We start from the raw sequence: 19,672 nt of genomic DNA on the forward strand, positions 1-19,672 counted from the left end.
ATAGGGTTGATTGTGTTGGAACAATAGAAAGATAATTAGTTTTTTTTTAAAAGACACCTCTTGAATAAATATTCAAAATAACAAAAGATGATAATAATCCTATATCTAGGATCACCTATTTATAATAGCTAAGATAAATCCTAATCAAATAGTAATCCTAATCCTAAATTCATTATCATCCTCAAGATCTTGAATCTCAAGGGGGTTGTGGTCACCTTCCGAATTCTCCATTCGGGCTTCCACTGGTTCCTGACGCTACAAGGCTTGCACAGCCCGGGTCAAGTCATCAATCATTCTCTGCATCTCTGCCAACTCAGCTTGTTGGGGCTGATTGCCTCTAATTCGTCCTCTACCTCGGCCAACCATAGTTTCCTAACTAAGAAAATAGTAGGATCGTTTGCTCTGATACCACTTGATGTAGTCAAAAGGTTTAGGGCAATTAGACTCAACAATTAGGCTAGAATAGGGTTGATTGTGTTGGAACAATAGAAAGATAATTAGGTTTTTTTTAAAAGAAACCTCTTGAATAAATATTCAAAATAACAAAAGATGATAATAATTCTATATCTAGGATCACCTATTTATAATAGCTAAGATAAATCCTAATCAAATAGTAATCCTAATCCTAAATAAAGACTTAAAGTACTAAATTCTAATAAAGATAGAAAAAAAATTTCAAACTAAATAAAATAAAGAAAATAAAATCCTAAGCTAACGAAAATACTAAATAAAATAAAATTCTTGATGCGCCTGCATCATAATCAGAAGGGATGGAACCATGCATGGACACTCCTTTGCATCAGTGTCAGGGCTTGTTTGTTCTTTGACTTCTTTGTACACTATTTGTAATTCCTTTTGTTGGTTGTCAAAGATTTGGATGGATACTTTGATATGCAATGTTTTATTAGCCAAAATTTTAATAGCTCTACAGGATATGATGCAATGTAAAATTAGTGACCAATTGCAAGATGAAACAATATAGTAAAGCCTGCTACCTTGAAATAAATCTAAACATCAAAAGGTTTGCTGCCTAGAGATAAAAGGGGCTTTCAGTTAGTGCATGCCTTTTAGAAGGTTAAGATTGGTGCTTGCATGCAGCTTGGAACTGGGTGCTTGTCTATGTTTGACACATTTAGTGAGCTATGCTTAACATGATTGCCATGATTTATTTGGGCTCGTGAAAAGCTTGTTTATGAGCATGTCCCACTTGAATTAATGTCAATCTTTTCCTCGGAATGAGCAATCCGTCTTCTTCCTAGTGTCAGGAGCATGTCTCATTGCACCTGGCATCTTATATGCTTATAGTGTCACAAAGTAGGCTTCCCTCCGCTATTCACTTGGTCTCATGTGGTGCCTTGGAAAATTAGTTTTGTATACAAATTAGAAATTTCAGAAATTCAAGAATGACATGTTGAGTTTGAGTCTTAAGCTTGACAGGCTGGTGTCGAACAAGCTATCCGATCTAAACTTAAGTCTTCCATTTCAGGTGAAGATTGGTTAAATTTGTCCATTCCAGACATAAACATGTGTTTGTATCAGTACAGTTTCTCATCGCTCTGGCTGCTATTGATTTGTAGATAACTATGCTAGTTTGATGGTGAAGGGTTAGATTTTGTTGCCATCTTTTGGTTGGATACGTAATTGTCAGCAGAAAGATTTAGTTAGCTCCAAAATTTTCTGTCAATAATTATGAGGCTCTATATTGCTCCTCTCATGCCTTAGGTCATTTTGGTATTCAATTTTATAACAGATATGTAAAATTTGTGTGTTGTGCATTTCTTTTTCAGTTGTGTGTTTGTCTCTTTGTTTCCATTCATTTTGTTTTGTGTTTAAAACACTGGTTTAGTGTTGGTTTCTGACTCATATTTTACAATTTTCTTAAACAGGCTAATTTGCATCTAAAAATTGCTCGCTGTTACTTATCTTTGAAAGAAAGAGTTCAAGCTATCAAATTCTTTTACAAAGGTAAGGTGGAGCCATAATTAGAAGAAAACAACTTTAGGCTATACTACTTTGCCTAAGAAATAGATAAAATCCATTTAGCTAGTGTAGTCTAAGGCAGAAGGTGTGCTAAAGGCGCTAGGACAAGGCACAACATGGCTGAAATTGAAGAACTAACTAGCTGGCACATAAATTGAACTAAAATTGACCCTGACTTGATCTGTGTGAAACTCGACTTGACTGAACATGGACTGACTAAATGGAAAAAAGGTGACAACTTGAAAGCTAAAGTGACCAAAAATTGAAGAGACGTGAGACCTGAATAACCTGATAAGAGATCTAAAAAGCTAAACTATAAAACTTTTATTAAGGATATAAAATTTTGCATTTTATTTAAAATCTTGGATTCAAAAAGATATTTTGTAAATGATTAATTAAAAGATAATAGATGATAATTTTTCAATTAGAGGTGGTGAAAGTTGATTAAGCTGATCTGACTTGAACTATTTTATTAGGAGCTGCAAGCATTTTTGAGGTTATCATCTTTAGATTCTTAGTGCAACTCTTTCTTGAACGAAAATTTGTCTATGTAATTTTGCTTAAGATTTAAAAATTCTGTGGAAACTGGGTTTTTGTAATTTTTTAATATGAAAACTTTATGCATGTCTGATGGAGCTTCCCACTGAAAAATCTTTTCAATAGTAAGTTCTTTTCTTCACTTTCAATTTTCATTTTGGAAAGTTGGCTGATAATGGATATGATTCAGCACTCGACCAGATTGAGGATGATGTTGATGCTCGTTTAGATTTGGCTTCCCTTCTTGTTGAAGATGCTAAAGAAGATGAAGCAATTTCTTTGCTGTCTTCTCCAATAAACTTAGGTACCTGTAATCTCATAATTTTGTTTCTTATTAATATACATGTAGAACAAGCATAACAGTCTTTTCCTTAATTTGTGGCTTTAGATCCCCAGAATATTGACCAGAATCCTGATAAATCTAAACCATGGTGGCTTGATGGGAAAATAAAATTGAAGCTCTGTCACATTTATAGAGCTAAGGGGATGCTTGAGAAATTTGTCGACACAATTCTCCCTTTGGTTCGTGAGTCACTTTATGTAGAGTCTCTTCAGCTGAAGGTAACATTAAGAGTCTTCAGTGCCATTTAGGTTATTATCTATATGATCTCTCTCTCTCTCTCTCTCAAGTTTGAGGCAGAGAAGCACAAGACCTCTAATCCTGAATCAACAAATTTTTATCTGCAAGTAGTAAACTTGACTTAATGTTCACATACAAAATTATCCTGGTTCACTTTTGCACTTGGCTCGAACGTGGCAATAATTGTTGGATGTTTTCTAAGTTTTTCCATTTTATTGGAGGTCAGAACTCCATATCCATGTCCATTGCATGTGTCAGATACAGGTGCTTGAAGAAAATGAAGAGTCAAGAGTAACATATAGTACAGACTTACTGTCTATATGTATTTCCTGTTCAAAATTTTGAACTTTCTAGAATATCTGTTCATTTGGGCTACACTGGTACTTCTTTGATAGTATAATGCACTTCACTGAGTTATATGGCACAATTTAGAGCTGACAATATATAGATAGTTATGGGTTAGCATGTCGAATGTTGTTCCTTCTACAGAAGCATCATTGTTGGTATCGCATGTGTAATATGTTGAGCTCAACATGTAAGCTACTGGAGCTTAGTTATCTGGGACGCAGGAAGTGCTTTAACAAAAATTCGTATTTGTTATGCTTCCAAATAAAGCCAGATGCTAAAATTTTATGAGTTAATGGCTGTTCTGGGTTCAGATTAAGGTGAAGAAAAGGCTACGAGATAGTGTTCTATTTGAAAGAGTTAAAAAAGTTGATGATCAGCAAACTGATGGTGTATTTTGTGGGTCAAGGCCAATAGTAACTCCAGCAGATAGGTAAGTGGTAATCTTTCTCCCAATTGATGTATTTTAAGATTCCTGGTGTGCATGTTTTTTTTTTTCTATTATTTGTAATTTTGTGTTTGTTTATGTGAATTGTTGGCAATCGTGGAAATTTTGTTTTCTCCTTTTTCTTTTTTAAATAGCACATTAGCTTTACAAATTTTGATACCTCTTTTTTACCCCATGAAATTGAGTGAAAGAGACATGGTTTTTGATGTTTGATGGAAGTCTTTAATTTTCATTCAAATGTAAATTCTCTGAAAACAGATCACAAAGCACTTGAAATGATTCAAAAGTCCATTTTACAGAACAAAAGATTCAAAAGATTTTTTTTTTTTTTGGGTCATAGATTCATAAGAGTTCAAAACAATGATTTATACTGTCTTTAGTAGATCTAATGACTTCAAAATGCTCTTCATATGGCTTAAAACTACTAAAATCTCATAAGAGATTCAATATTTTGTTTCACTTGGAAACATACTTCCTAGAATGCTAGTAGATAAATATGAGTGTTTTAGGATGATTGAAACAACTTGGGGTAGAAATAGAAAGTAATCTAAATATCTAGATTCAAATTGGACCAATAGATGAGTTCATTGGAAATGCTCTAAATGCTAAAAACCATGCATAAAACACTTTAAAGGGAACTAAAATGATATGGTTCACCAATAACTATGATTTTTTGATCATTTTGGCAAAGGCTACAGTCTGTATGTGAATGGCAACTGGTAAGTGGTATTTGGTAGAATTGATCTAGTCTGGGCCAAATTCTCACATATCATATTTAGCATAAATTTACTATTTTCTGATCAACGCTTAGGCATTTCCTATCTTTTCCCTGGCAGACTTAAATTTACTATGTTCTGATCAATGCTTTAAGAATAGGATGAAAGCATCCAGAGCAAGGAAGCTGCTGCAAAGGAAAGCTGCGTTGAAGGAAGAAAAAAAAGCTGCAGCGATAGCTGCAGGACTCGATTGGCAAAGTGATGATGCAAATGACAAATCTGAGGTAACCCTAATTTATATAGTTAATTTGGATGGAGTTGATTTTTTCATTTGAAAAGCACTTAAGTTTTTTTTGAAATGATGAGATTGTGTGATTTTGGTCTGATGTATTGGTACATACATTGTGGCTTGCAGCAAGAACCTGTTAAAGAGCCTCCTTTGCATAATCTTCTAAGGGATGAGGAGCATCAATACCTTATCATAGATGTTAGTACATTTTATTTGTAATCATCCTTTCTTTCATTTCTTTATTTATTTTTTATCTTTTTTGTAAGCTCCATAAGTTTTAACGGGCTTTCATTTCCCCTCTCAAGCTTATTATCATGCCGGGACTTATTTCAGTCATAACTTTTATCAAATATCCTTTTTTTTGTTTCCCTCTTGCATCTTTGCAATAAATTAAGTTCTTAAAAAGAATAAATAAAACTTAATAGTCATTGTTTGTGCTTATTAGTTGTGCAAGGCATTGGCATCATTGCAAAGGTATTACGAAGCATTGGAGATCATCAAACTCGCATTGAAATCGGGTCACAACATTTTGCCTGTTGAGAAGGAGGAGGAGCTTCGGTCACTTGGAGCACGTAATTCGTCTCCTTACCCAGTGTCCACTATTTTGTTCATTTTCTCACCAATTGTTTTGGTCAATGATTTTATTTGCTTCATTATTAAAGAAAATGATGTTGTCAGATTTTTCATGTATTGCTAAAGAGTATATTAATTCTTGCAGAAATGGCATATAACACTATGGATCCCAAGCATGGGTTTGACTGTGTGAAACACATTGTTCAGCAGCATCCATATAGTATTGCTGCTTGGAACTGCTATTACAAAGTAATTTCAAGGTATTGAATTTTAGTTGTTTATCTTCTATTTTATGACTTTTTACTAAGGAATAGGTTCTCCCTCTCTCTCTCCCGTGTTAGAAATAGCGATATCAGTAAATAGCTTGGTCTCTTCAGTTGACTATCATTATGCTTGCACTTTTTACTGGTTATGTTGTGATCTACTTGTATGACCATTATGTGTTTGGTATTGTGACTTATGGCAATTTTTTCACTTTATATGCAGATGTGGAATCTTTGGTTTGGAATAATAGAAAATAGGAATGGCAATAGTCTATCGTTGACAGTATCCATCTTTTTTACCTGTTTGGACCTGGGACCTGCCTTGCCTTGTCCCAAAAAAATTTATATTTTATATTTAATAATATATTCTCGTTTGTTATGTACTAAAATGTCTTAAAATATTACAAAAATACCATATTTATGTGTGTGTGTGTGCATGTGTATATGTTTGCATGTGCGTGTGCTCTCAAAGTTTAACATAACCATTGTCTGCTACCTTTCCCACCTACTTGGAAGTTTCTTCATTTTTCCTTTGAGCTTGAGCACAACTTGTAACTTTGGGGAACAAAACTTGGCTCAAGATTGACTAATCTTCTTTCACAATTTGCTCAGCTTAAGAAATGTATATAGATACTACTTGATCTTACAGTTAGTCTGGTTATTATATGGTTAGAACAAAATTGTACTTTATGTATTTATGCATAATATTTGAAATATATTTAAGAATAGAAAGTTCAATTAGGCTTAGAAGCCACTCGAGACAAGGTTTGGCTCAATTTACTACTCATGCTCTTCAACATAATGTCAAGTCAAATTCAAATATTTAACATATTGAGCTTGAGTACTTTAAGTCAATGACACTGTAATGCCCATCCAACTTTTAGTCACATTTTTTTTTCTAAATAAATCTTCAGCGGTAGTTTACATCACATTTTTTTTAATTACACTTTCAGCTCACTTGCAACCCCTGCTGTGCCAACACTCCATTTTTCTTCAATCACATGTGTTTGACATATATCTGATGCCTTAAACTGGGCTATAAGTGTGAGTATAACCATCCAAATAAAAGAGAAATTTGGAAAACATTGAATCATCATATGTTCATGCACCCATGTCCAATATTGAAAGTAGAGTTTAGAGCAACATTGGTTGCAATGTGTTTGGGGCGACATGTAGTCTTCGTAAAATTGAACTCGAACCATCATGAAATTCCTTTTGGAGTTTGGTACCTATTTAGTTGTAACTTTAATTCACTTCAGATCATGAGATGTTGAATCACGATTATGATCTTTTATAGCTTTTGGTATTCTTCATTGTTTTATTTTCATTATATAGAAAGTTAATTTGCCATGTTGACTTGCGCTGATGTCACTCTAACTAATAGCATGTTTGTCATTTTAATACTTATCCTTTCCAAGTTAATTTCTAGGTGTTAATTATTGGTTTACTTGTTCTATTTTAGACTGGGAAAAAGTTATTCCAAGCATTCTAAGTTTCTACGTTCTATGCGAGTCAAATACAAAGATTGTGTACCATCCATTGTCATCTCTGGTCATCAGTTTACTGTGGGTTGTCAACATCAAGATGCTGCTCGAGAATACCTAGAAGCTTATAGAGTTCTACCGGAAAATCCCTTAATTAATTTGTGTGTGGGTATGGTTTTCTCCCTTCGATGTTTTTATATTTTCATCATTTCAAGTTTTTTTCATTTAAATCATGTTTATTTTCCTTTTTAATTGTTTTACCTTGCAGGGACTGCCTTAATCAACTTAACCCTCGGATTTAGACTTCAAAACAAGCATCAGTGTCTTGCACAAGGTTTATCATTCCTCTATAACAATTTGCGGCTTTGTGGAAGTAGCCAGGTTGGTTTTCTTCTCATATTATGTCATAATTTTCTCTATTGTGCTTATCATTCTTTAATAAGAGAGAGAAAGAGTATGAACATATATAAAGATGGCATTCCCCTCTAAAGTAATATTGTATAGAAGACAACCTTAAATGTAGTAATAATATATTTGTCATTTTAAACTTTAGAGTGATTATATCAATAGTAAATTTCACCTACACCTCTTGTGGTTTTAACTTTTCTTACATAGCATTCATGATTTTTTTTTCCTCAATTAACATCCCATGGTTAATTTCCATTTCTAGAGGGGTTACACCATTAATTTTACCTAGTAAAATTATCAAAGTACTTTAAGTGGTCATTTGGCTTGAAGTTTTGGAATTTTACCATTGGAATAGGATTCTTCAGTATCTTACTATGGAATCAAATATGTATAGGGTTTTGGAATATTACCATTGGAATAGTTTAAATTTTTGGATCTTTGAAAATGTGAAAAAAGAACAAAAATAGAAGTTCTAATTCTAGAAAATAATTCTCCCCTTTTTCGTCTGAATTTTTTTAAAAATTCCACTTTGTGCTTCTGTATAATTTCCTTGCAGCATGAACATGCTAGTTAATTAGTTTGAATAAGAAAACTAAAATAACACAATCTTATTAAGCCAAGTTATAGGACATCTTATGATTTTATTAAATAACAAAATCTTATTTCATCAAGTCAAGTTGTAGGAGACCTTATGATTCATACTAAATCAAGTCAAGGTAAAGAACATCCTAGATTTACCTAATCTACATGGACATGCTTATACATATATATATATATATATATATATATATATATATATATATAAATGATGCAGATTAATCGTATTTCTCTATCAGGTACAATGTTGGGGATGGGGAATGTAATACTCGCCACCTCTCTAAACCTGATATTTTAGTGTATATGCATATTTTAAACAATATTTTTTCATATTTAGGTTATTATTTAACTTATATATTCTTAAATTTAATAAATATAACATAATGGGGAAAAGGTGGAAATCCTTGTACTTGAAAAGAAAGTCAGGAGATGATTTTTTAAGTGTAACTGGTCTGTGGCACTGCCCTACACTTGAAATGCTAGTATTAATGATAGTAAACTAGGTCCCATGCTAGAGGAAGTCCTAGTTTTTTCGACCTTCATTGCTTAGAGAATTAAGCTGTTGGGTTGGGGTTGGCTGGCTTTGGCAGGAAAATGCTAGTGAAACAAATTGTCAAGGATGTTAGTCCATCTCTACTTGGCTGCAGGCTCGTTTCCAAACATTTGTATAGCTGCTTCTAACTTCAGCATTACAAAAAACCTAAATTTTCTTTTCGGTTTTTTTCTTCTTTTACATCAAAGGTGCAAATCTAAATTGTATGAATGTTTCTAGTTTAGGCCCTAGCTCATGCAGTACAGCAGTGTAGCGGGGATTGGAAAGGATCAGGCTTAGATTGGAATCCTGATAAAATCTTTACAAAGTTATGCGGTCTATCACACTGTAATTTGGCCATTGAAATGCATGTCAATAGAAGATTGCCTCTGGGGTGGCAATGGGTGACAAACTTGAATCTAACAATAAAGTTAGATGGTTGATCCTCAGCATCACATGAGCAATCTTTTAAAGTAAACTGTCGATATTCTGGACTGTGTTTTGCTTTATGTCGTGTGGTTTCTGTCAGTTTAAGAGACAAACATATACTACATAGCATATATCAACAGCAAAACTTGATGGAATCTAACAAGCATCCATGCAAATTTTTGGCATTCATTCGTTAAGTAAATCGTCACATTAATTGTGCACAAATTTTGTGTAGGAAGCATTGTACAACATTGCTCGGGCTTTCCATCATGTTGGACTTGTCACTTTGGCAGCCTCATATTACTGGAAGGTGCTTGCAATTAGCGAGAAAGATTATCCCATCCCAAAACTTCCCAATGAGAATTGGGATGTGGCGGAGAATCAGAATCATGGTTATTGTGATCTTCGGAGAGAAGCAGCTTTCAATTTGCATTTAATCTATAAAAGAAGTGGAGCATTGGATTTAGCTAGGCAGGTCTTGAGAGACCACTGCACTCTTGATTAATCTTGCTGTCTAAAGTTATGCACAGAACATGTTGATATATTTATTTGCCTATATGCAATTGTAAGGAATTTGTTCTTTTTCTTATCAATTTCTTTATTTTTGAAGTAAATATGACTCAGAGCAAAGGGAATTTATGCAATTCAGGCCAAAACTCACACTTGGAATGAACTTTTATTGATCAAAACTCTATTAATTGTCTTTAAATGGAATGGTAAAGATTAAATTTATTAAAATGGAGGTAGAGGGATTAAATCAGCTTAACTGAAATAATAGAAGAACCAATTCAACTTACATTCGCATAACTCATTTAAAATATGACGCACAGCATATTGGAGAAACAAATGTGAACACTTCCCTTTCTAAAAATATTCTATACAGATTAATTAGACAAAGAAATGGAAAGGAAGCTTATTACCAACTTTCATAAGTTTGCAGGAAAATAAAGTCAGAGATCTCTCTTCCTCCTAATAACCCAAGAGCAAAGGGAAGGCATTCATTTCCTTTGCTCCAGTCAAACATAAGGTTCCAACCGTAGAAGACACTCTCTTACAGAATCTAACTTATATCTGCTGCAGTTTTCCAACAAAGTATGATATCTAGAAACACAAATAAAACTAACACCATGTGAAGTGGACAGACATTCTTTTTCCCATGGAATCCTTAGCTCTAAGCAGTTGCATAAAGCCTAGGGATGTGAATGTCAAAAGAAGCATCAGCTTGGTGATACTTTGTTTAGCCAACATCCTGAGGACGCCAATGTCAAAAGAAGCATCTGATGATTTCTTTAGGCTTTAGTCCTGTTAAAAGGACTATTCAGTCGGAATCCTCACAGGAGTTCGTTGTGTCAGACACTTCTGATGACTCCTTTGCATCTTGAAAAATGGTATATACGATGCCATATGGAGTCACCACACTGTTGAACTTGATGGTCTTAGTTCATGCAAAATATCAAGCTACCAACTGAAGAAGTTTTCATGTATTACTTTAATGTCATGCCATGGATATGCTTTCATTGATTACCAGCCATCAGCAAATAAAACATAATATAAATGCAAGTACAACTTTTGGTCAATTTAGGAAAATGTAAGAAGCAGTTAGTCAAAACTTTATTAACGACTAAACATTATTAACTCCGGAATGTGGATGATTCTGACAAAACTAGATTTTTCAAGGTTAAAATATTAAATAACCCCTGAACTATCTAAGTTTTTTTAAAAAAAGCTCTTTTGCTTTTATAATACCCAAATAAGCCTCTCTTCTTTAGTTTTTACCTAGATAAGCCTTTATGTTGACAAAAAGATGTCACATACCGCACATGAGTTGAATGGTCGTTAGACTCGTTGTGAGCTAGCATCCTTCACACTTGTGGCAAATGACAGCTTTTTTGACATGGCAAAATTGGCTAACTGGGATAACCACGTCTAGGACAAAAAACTGTACCTCTAAGCCAATTTTGTCACGTTAAAAAAGTCATATCAGTATCCCCATGTGCAAACAGATGTCCACTACACATAGCCATTAATGTCACGGGAGACACATGACATCTTTCTGCCAACATAAAGACCTATATGGATACAAATTTTAGAATAAGGAGTTACGTGGGTACAATAGAAGAATAAAGGCTTATTTAGAATAGGGGCATATCTGAGTACAATAGCAGAATAAGAGCTTATTTAAAAAAGTGATAAAGTTCAAGGACTTATTTAGTATTTTAGCCATTTTTTAATGGTGACCTTCACAAGCATATTCTTGAGAAGTATTGAACATTATTTTGAAACCTCTTGTCCAATCTGTTCCAAATTGGTCTTAAACATGTTTCTGCATGTGTTTAACACCTCAGTATTGTTGAGATTTGAGAATAACTACAAACTAAAATCATGAGAAGCACATTTGATCACAAACACAGACATCATGAATGAACTATGAACTAATCAAATCAAAACTTATAGTGATCAAAATTCACCAAAACTGCATGTAAAGAAATGAATTGATGGCAACATTCATCAGACAGCTATTGGTACAAAACTGCGTGATTGGCTAAACTATTCAGTAATGTGTAAAAAAATTTACCAGATATTCCTCTGCTGCCCTCATGCTCTCTGGTTTCATTCCTTGTATTTCTAAACTCTCTTCCTTGATCCACACAATCCTGTTCTTCGCTGTTGTGTTGGAGAATTCTTGCATCTCCAACAGTTGGCTCAGAAGGCTGTACATCTTGTGTTTCTTCACAACTTTGGGACATTGGTTGAACAGATGATCCATTACTATTCTCTGGATGAGATGACTCCTGCTCGTTTTCAGCTTGAATAAGAGGCAATTTATCAGAAGCTTTAGGAGAAGCAAGGACAGAAAGACGGCAGAGTGGACAGGTGGTGTGGTTGGCAAGCCAATGATCAATACAGTCCATGTGAAATGTATGGCCACAAGCAGGAATCTGCTGAAGTTTATCCTCTGCTTGGTAGTCCCCAAGGCAAACTGAGCATCTACAATAATAAAGATGACACTGTACCAGTAAGAAGAAAATTTTGAAAGTAAAAAGCCGTACATATTTCTCATAGGAATCTCTTAATTTGTGAACTATACTAGCCAGAACACTGTTTTCCTAATCAGTTTTAGAAGATTCCAATAAGACAGCCATCAGTTCTATAGCATTTATGGCACTAATCTATGTCATTATGATTCATTGACTGAATAGAAGAAATGACTTTTACGATAACAAGGCACATGATCTAGCTAAACCAATTAGCTGGCTTTTGGAGAAAAGTGTTCTTCAAATATATAGAAGAGCACTTTTCACTGCATCAAGAGACTTGTTATGCATTAAATATCTGGGAATCATTTTTCCTGTTTCATTCTTTGGAGTTACAGCCATTCTCATTGGAAGTGTCTATCTATTTGGTTATTGTGCAGCTTACATGCACCCTTTATGAGAGAACAGAGATGAAATTTATTAGCAACTTTTATGTCAAGATTTTTCATCATGAAAATTTACCTTTTAATAATGATGATTGTTTTTCCCTTATTTTTTTACACAAGTGAATTATTCCTTACAAACTCAATATTTATTACTCTGTGCTTTACAGATTCATAGTGTTATCCTTCAGCAAAAGCCATCTATCTCACGAAAAATTTATAAATTTCTCTACTTTAAAATTAATATTTATGTGTTTTCCCCTTTTTAGTTTTTTAATAGATAATAAATTTTTAAAATCTTAATGTAATTTTTTACATAAGTTAATATTGTTAACGTGTCAAATCACATTCAATGCATGTGATACAAAAGCTAGAAAAGCGCTCAATACAAGTAAAACTTTCCCTCCTGACGAACGATTGTTGGAATCGTCATGTCCTCTCAATCATGGGAGACCATCTGCTTTAGAAAACTGTTGCACTAACAGAGCTCATGCAAAAGTTTTCAAGTAAATGGGTCAGATGGTATCCAACCATATAGAAACCTTGTTCAAGACAAGGTTAAGAACATAGAATCATCTCAAACACTTCATCCATTTCGTGTATTGTGCCCTGTTTAAAAAAATTCAGCACAAAACAAATGGTTTTTCCCCTCTTCTCCAATAACATGGGAACAATTTATGTAACTGAAAAATTATTATTAACAAGCAGCTAACTTACTATTTTGAGTCCACTTTATGTGGGAAGCCTTTACCGGACAAATAATTACAATTTACATATGGAATCTTCAATATATTACGGCAAAATTGATATTTAGGAGGAAAAAATCTCATATAAATGTGTTCGTGTGTCTATCTGTATATATATAATGTATGAAAATTATCCTATACAGCAGTAATGAGTTTTTAAAATCAATATCTATACACATTAAAAATAAAAAAAGCAACGCACATTTGCATCAAATTCAAGGAGAGTTTGAAGCAAGAATCACGAAGAATTAAAAAATGCTAACTCACTGTGTATCTCTGATAGAGAAGGTCTCCTTGTATATAATAATGGGAAGCATCTCTCTTACTTCTTTCTTGAGGCCCAATTCAGCCTGCCAAACCACAACTAACAAAGATGTGAACAAGTGAATACATGCAAATCATTATTAACTGGGAAAAACATAAACATTGAAAGAAAAGAAAAGCATAAAGAGGAAGAGAAGTTGTCATGGTCATACCATATAGAGGTCATTGTTGTTGTCTAAGGCGGTTCTCATCCTAAGAGATGACCAATCCACTCTCCGGCGGCGAAGATAGAACAAATAGAACATGAAGAGGAGAATAAAAGCAAAGAAAATTGGGACAGAGAAGATGAAAGCTTGATAAAGCTTAAGCTCCGCTGAAACAGCCGAAGAAGTTGTTGATGACGAGCAGCAACCTGCTTGCTTCGAACTGTTCTGAGACTCAGACATTTCCCGACTAGTCACCAGACCCAAATGATTTGCTCCTGCTTAACTCAAACACCCAACAGAAACAGATCCCATATAACAATATCTACTTGGAAAACAGATTTAGAGGGAAATTGTGGAAATATGTTGGTTTGGGTTTGAGTAGCTGAATCTTCTCACATGAAAGAAGACGGAAAATGGGTAATGAAGAATTGAATGCAGAGTTGGAGATTGGGTTTTATGCAAAGGAAAGTAAACCAATATATCTAAAGATTTAAGCTTAGATCAGCAAATCTGCATCAAGAAGAAGGAGAGCTTCGGAAGTCATCTTGGCACTATTTATAATAATGGAAGAGATTATATGTTTCAGACAGCTGGTAAACGGTAATACAGACTAACCGTAGTAGGTATAAATAAATAAAAGGATTAAGTATATTTTCCAATAGAATAAATTACATTTCCTTTGTCTCATTTTATTTAACTTTCACAATTTTTTTTTAAAAAAAAAGGTTTGATCCAAATGTATTTCATATTAAAAAAAATTTTTAATACAAAAAAATTATAAAATTATAGGAATTGTAAGAGAATAAAATATTTAAAAAGAAAAATAAAATATATATATGCTATTATAGCACATTCCATGGCTATACATAGAAGGTGGATTTATGACTGACTCCTAATAAAATGCTGTTATTTATTATACTTTAATACTATTAATGTTATATAAATACAATTTTGGATTTTTTGTATTTAATTTTTTATTTGTATTTTTATTTTATTTTTAGTGTCCCAATTTCATGCAAAAAAAAAAAAAAGAATTGTTTATGTCATTATGTTATCATGAAGATATTATGTAGTTTAGAGACAAAGTAAGTAGCTGTCAATGTCCATTTCCAAGTAATGCATGAAACTTAACGTATCAAATTTAAGGGCCTTTTTTTTTTAATTTTTGGTCAAACTTTATTATATTTTGCCTTTCTTATGAAATAAACATGTGAAAGTAGTGAAAGGGTTAAGGCAATTACGATATTTTGTTAATTTTAATGGATTAAAATCTGCTTCAAGTGCCAAGTAATACACTGGATAATATAAATTTATAATAATATAATGGGTTTTTAATTTAATTGTTATTAATTTGGGACAAACTCAAAATTATCACTTTGTTGGGCTCTCTAGACCCAATAGCGTATGGACCAAGTTCGGCCTAGCTAACAAAAGGTATAACTCAAGTTTGAAGGGGGAGGGATGAAGAACATGGCTCTATTCTCCGCTTTTAAAAACCTCAAACAAGCTTGCTTCAACCATTAGACGGTGAAATCTAATCATTTACATATCATTTCCTACATTCTGCCTCCAATCTTGCATTGAACCCTAAGTCTACAAGAAGAAAAACCCTAAAGCAAACAATTACCTTATAGCCAGGAACACAACTACAGAGAGGCCTGAAGGACTGGTTTCTTTTTCTTTTGTACTACACCAAGAGAAAATATGGAACGGATGCTGAATCTAAATTCCACTAATAATTATCAATATTGAACTTAAAAGTAACTAAACAAGTTGATGCAATAACACCCAAACTTTTACCTCATTGGTTGGTGCATGTTCTTCCTATTTAAAGAGTAAAATTCAAATCTCTTTCCCCCAAATCCAAAAAAAAAAAAAACACAAGTTGATGCAATATTGTATTTGGAAATCCAGGGACTGTACGCCCAGCAGTTAACCCAAATTAGGCAACTAATGAATGGAGTGGAAGGCATATAAAACATTCAATAATGCACATAATTGAAGGTTTTCCACCAGTTCCCTCTCATACCATACTTTTTCCATTGCCCACCCCTAAGTATTCCCGCTAATGGTTGGTCATTATTTGTACTATTTTCATATTCTTATCCAGATGCAGCCTCGGCAGCAATACTGAACACAACCAGGTCCATAAAGCACAATTTTTATACATGAAATCTTAGAGAAACTTATATACAAGTATTATTAGGTTAGAAACATGTAATGACAGTTGCCTGTCAATGTGCTCTGTGAAAGAAATATACAAATTACAACATTAATCAAACATCCCTCACCTTAAGCCTAACTTCTGAATGTGAATGAAGTGGTTTCTTTGGGCTCAAAGGAACACTGCTGAACTTGGGAACTAGAACCTTGAAAATGGGCAAAAAGAGTATGTAGAGTATGGCCAAAATAATGGGTGCCGCAACAAGCCATCCCAACAACTGCAGCAATTGATATAAGATGATTTTCAGTCATAATTCCAAATTGATGAGAGAAGCTTCAACTAATGTATAATTACACAAAGTCTACGCTGCAATTTATTATAAGTTCCATTACCGTAGGTGTAAGTAAATCATATTGCATCATAGAGGTTAAAAAGGGTCCTTTCCACCTCTAACTTTACTAATGTAAACAGCTTGGTGAAGGAAGAGAGCAGCTTATTTAACAAAGAATGGGAAACTGAATTATAATCTGGGATAGGTTGTGTGCGTTCATGGCTTTTGGACAGTTGAACATTGAAGCTGATGTCACAATGGAGATTAAGATTTGGCAAAAATGATAGCAGAATAGCATGGAGAATTACATCTCTGTGTTTAATGTAGAGTATGGAGAAGGAAATGACCAAAGATCATTTTAACGAAGGGAAAACTCCTAAGCACAAAATTACAATAGTGTCTAAATCAGAAGATTCTTTGCAATCTAGTTCCAATAGATTTAGCCTTTCTTCATCAGAGTTTTTTTTTTTTAGTTATAATTACTTTTGAGAGTGGTGAATGATGACTTTCCAAATCATAAAGCTTTGAGCTTTTTTTTTGTACAACCTGTGCATATTGGATAAACACTATGCGTTGTCTATTAATGGATCTTTACAATACGATGAATATCATCCTTATTTAATGGTGGGCAACCATTGACAGCATCCATGATTTGCAACCTCAACAACACACAACAAGCTAAGGCCATCAGCCAAGAAACAGCAGTAAACAGGGTAGTTTAAAGTTGAGTGTCAAAGTGCTGGACGATCAAGTTTAACGAACTTATTTATGTTCGGGGCTAGCTCAAGCTTAAGCTGAACCACGACAGTTGTGTGCTACTATAACCCAGTTATCATCCAACTAAAGTGGGGTTCCCTGGTGACCCTTGTATCACCAATTTCGAGCTTCTAAGACCAATTGCCTCCAATCACCAAATAAATAGATGAATAAATAAATGAAATTGGATACTTACAGCATGGGCAATACTAAGGAGGACTTCGTGGGAAGCATGGCCAGTCAAAACTTTCTTCAAAGCATCTGAAGTTAATGGAAAATGAGGTCCACCAGCTATGGCTTCACCGAAGCGCAGGAAGGGCACAACCAGACTATAGAGCAAGCCAACATTACACAGACTAAAACGAGTCAAAGTAGAATAGAGAGATGGATGTTGTTACTTGTAAAATGCTAACATTAGATATGCATAAGATAAGAAATCATTAGCAGCAATTCAATTCTTTCTTCTGCTTCCTTATGATCATCCCATTAATATGTTTTCGGATTAGACCAGATGGTGTCCTTATTTTTCTCACAAACGAAATGGTGATAAGAGAAGTACCTCAACTCAATTGGAGTAGCTATGAAGTTGGCAAGCATGACAGTAGGGGAATGGGAGAGAGATCCCAACAACGCTATAGCCATCCCACACAGTAACACTGTAACCCCTGCAATGTAACCAACATTTTCCGTCAATCAAATACTCTTCAGATCAAAATTTATCACTCAATCAAAAGAAGATAAGAAAGTAATACCACATATTGGAAATATTCCCAAAGTAATCCCCAAAGCTGCAGAGAAGGCCAATTGCTTCGGTTCGGCTCCCCTGAAATCCCAATCGAATTCTTTAAATCATTACCATTACAGAAAACAAAAACAGAAAAAGAACAGAAAAGAAAATCACTTGCGGAGGATTTGGAGAAGAGGATCCACGATCTTTTTGTTAAGCCAAAGCGTCATTGCCATTGAATGAAATTCCACAACTTCACCAATCAATCAAATTCTTTTCCTTCTGATCGAAGATAAGAGATGGGATTCTTTCCTTGGGTTGTGCAAATTTTGGTTTGCTGTCCGCTGCCTCTCTTCGATTGATTGGTGAGACTAAGCAATCTTCTTTCAATAAAATAACAACAAAGTGAAAACGTTTTCAGATTGAGAGCCTCAACTTTCAGTGTATTGTCTCTGTTTTTCCTTCAGTTGTGTTGGAAGTGGATGCACATTTCAACCTTCGACGGCGGATAATCGCCGGAGCCTATTCAGTGTTGGCCATTAATAAATAAATAACGCCTATCATATTAAGCCACGTCATCGTTTCATTAACGTGCCTTAATTTTCTAATTTATTGCACGATGTAGATAGCTTATTTATTTATTTATTTATTTTTCACCGTTAATGCACAAATCAATGATCAAAAGATTTAAATTAAATCAATTATTTTTAACTTTTAAATATTATTATGATTTATTATATATGATAAATTATAATTTATAAATAATAATCGATTAATTAAATATTTAACTTTATTAAATCATTTCAAATAGTCAAAATAGTAGATATTTGAATTCTTAATTTTTAATTAAGCATTAGCATCCAAATAATCAAATATTAAATCCGATTTGGCAAAGAATAAGATTTTCACGTAATTTGTTCAAAACTATGTGACAAATAGATATTGAGTTAATCACGTAATTTGTTCAAAACTGTCTGATAAATAGATATTGGGTTAATGCTTTTGATTAGCCGATTAACTAGTTGATGTTGGACTTCATTCTCCTTTTTATTGAGCACTTGATAAAAGTTCTCTGATCTCTTGTAAGCTTCAAAAATCTGGACATGCACATGCTCAATCCTTAACCTTGTTACCTTAATCCATTAAGCTAGACCTTTTATTTAATATTCTAGAGCAGTTTAATTGCTTAAAGATAGATTAACACTTGTTTAGTTCATAGTTTCAGGGTATTAATCAACTAACCCTCTCCATTAATCGATTAACCATGCTGACGCGGCCTTCCCACCTTTTCATCATGGATCTAATTTGTTTAAAGACTAACAATGTTATAAACATACATTTCTTGAACACACTTAAAGTTCACATATTACACAAACAAATGGGAATATGCTGTTATCATCCAAAGCACTCATTGATAAACAGTGTAGGGGCTAACATATTTAAATAACGTGTATGCATATTTACGTACCAAACCTCCCCTTAGGTATACGTAATGGGAGCAGGAGGAACCAAATAAGTTTCTCCATGTCTATTTGTATTACCAATGTTTAACACAATCTCCCTTTGTAACTTATCTCCATATTCTCCACCTTTTTCATATATAATAATAATAATAATGTCACATTTAAAACATGTTTTCTACTTTATCTTCTTCCTTTCTTTGTCACAATAACAATAGCAATGAGGAGAATTCATCAAAACCATATGCAAATAAGCATAGAGGAGAATCAACCTCAAATTGCCTTAAATTTAAACTGGGTAACTACCGATATTAGATTGCCTTAACCAGCAGATCAAATTTTGAGGTTGACATCTAAAAGAAAGCTAATCAACAAACAAGGCAGGTGCACTGTATAGATGCAAAGTGGTTGAATTACTA

At 33.7% G+C, this 19,672-nt stretch overlaps 3 protein-coding genes across 7 annotated transcripts in view; 1 reads left to right on the forward strand and 2 right to left on the reverse strand.

The window, feature by feature from the left end:
* The window catches only part of LOC110428493 (tetratricopeptide repeat (TPR)-containing protein), a 21,922-nt gene extending 12,152 nt beyond the window's left edge, over positions 1-9,770 (forward strand). The window contains exons 9-19 of one of the 3 annotated variants that reach the window (XM_021444319.2): positions 1,887-1,965; positions 2,708-2,821; positions 2,906-3,078; positions 3,757-3,875; positions 4,767-4,890; positions 5,022-5,093; positions 5,341-5,467; positions 5,614-5,728; positions 7,194-7,384; positions 7,484-7,596; positions 9,417-9,770. In XM_021444319.2, the coding sequence (XP_021299994.1) occupies positions 1,887-1,965; positions 2,708-2,821; positions 2,906-3,078; positions 3,757-3,875; positions 4,767-4,890; positions 5,022-5,093; positions 5,341-5,467; positions 5,614-5,728; positions 7,194-7,384; positions 7,484-7,596; positions 9,417-9,686 (1,497 nt within the window). In that variant the 3' untranslated portion in view covers positions 9,687-9,770. Of the gene's footprint in view, positions 1-1,886; positions 1,966-2,707; positions 2,822-2,905; positions 3,079-3,756; positions 3,876-4,766; positions 4,891-5,021; positions 5,094-5,340; positions 5,468-5,613; positions 5,729-5,954; positions 7,150-7,193; positions 7,385-7,483; positions 7,597-9,416 lie in introns of those variants that run through there. The other 2 variants (XM_089785655.1, XM_021444320.2) reach the window with 2 other exon arrangements.
* Positions 9,771-9,929: 159 nt separating this feature from the next.
* LOC110428507 (RING/U-box superfamily protein) lies at positions 9,930-15,813 on the reverse strand. 3 transcript variants are annotated; one of them, XM_021444351.1, is made up of 4 exons: positions 13,822-15,813; positions 13,613-13,695; positions 11,757-12,169; positions 9,930-10,599 (listed from the first exon to the last, which is right to left on the reverse strand). In XM_021444351.1, exons 1-4 carry the CDS (start codon positions 14,053-14,055, stop codon positions 10,592-10,594), a joined length of 738 nt encoding a protein of 245 aa, XP_021300026.1. In that variant the 5' UTR covers positions 14,056-15,813; the 3' UTR covers positions 9,930-10,591. The 3 variants fall into 3 exon arrangements, with proteins under 3 accessions (XP_021300026.1, XP_021300025.1, XP_021300024.1); XM_021444350.1 differs by having other exon boundaries at positions 9,930-10,646; XM_021444349.1 differs by lacking the exon at positions 9,930-10,599 and adding an exon at positions 10,658-11,250.
* Positions 15,814-15,946: 133 nt separating this feature from the next.
* Positions 15,947-18,328, reverse strand: LOC110428508 (uncharacterized). Its single transcript, XM_021444352.2, has 5 exons — positions 17,968-18,328; positions 17,819-17,889; positions 17,626-17,731; positions 17,263-17,395; positions 15,947-16,256 (listed from the first exon to the last, which is right to left on the reverse strand). The coding sequence occupies exons 1-5, from the start codon at positions 18,027-18,029 to the stop codon at positions 16,092-16,094; spliced, it is 537 nt and encodes a 178-aa protein (XP_021300027.1). The 5' UTR covers positions 18,030-18,328; the 3' UTR covers positions 15,947-16,091.
* Positions 18,329-19,672: the final 1,344 nt, after the last annotated feature.

This window comes from Theobroma umbraticum, unplaced genomic scaffold, assembly GCF_002168275.2.
Source record: "Theobroma umbraticum cultivar Fairchild unplaced genomic scaffold, ASM216827v3 scaffold_459.0, whole genome shotgun sequence".
Taxonomy (NCBI): domain Eukaryota; kingdom Viridiplantae; phylum Streptophyta; class Magnoliopsida; order Malvales; family Malvaceae; genus Theobroma; species Theobroma umbraticum.

Excerpts from the sequence above, each read along its gene's own strand:
- LOC110428507 (XM_021444349.1), bottom strand. The coding sequence starts at position 14,055 with ATGTCTGAGTCTCAGAACAGTTCGAAGCAAGCAGGTTGCTGCTCGTCA. Across the intron at positions 13,696-13,821 it reads ACAACAATGACCTCTATATG|GCTGAATTGGGCCTCAAGAA; the intron begins GTATGACCATGA and ends GTGGTTTGGCAG. Across the intron at positions 11,251-11,756 it reads GGGCAGCAGAGGAATATCTG|GTCTTTATGTTGGCAGAAAG; the intron begins GTAAATTTTTTT and ends GTATCCATATAG.
- LOC110428508 (XM_021444352.2), bottom strand. The coding sequence starts at position 18,029 with ATGGCAATGACGCTTTGGCTTAACAAAAAGATCGTGGATCCTCTTCTC. Across the intron at positions 17,890-17,967 it reads CTTCTCCAAATCCTCCGCAA|GGGAGCCGAACCGAAGCAAT; the intron begins GTGATTTTCTTT and ends TTGGGATTTCAG. Across the intron at positions 17,396-17,625 it reads GCTACTCCAATTGAGTTGAG|TCTGGTTGTGCCCTTCCTGC; the intron begins GTACTTCTCTTA and ends CTTGCTCTATAG.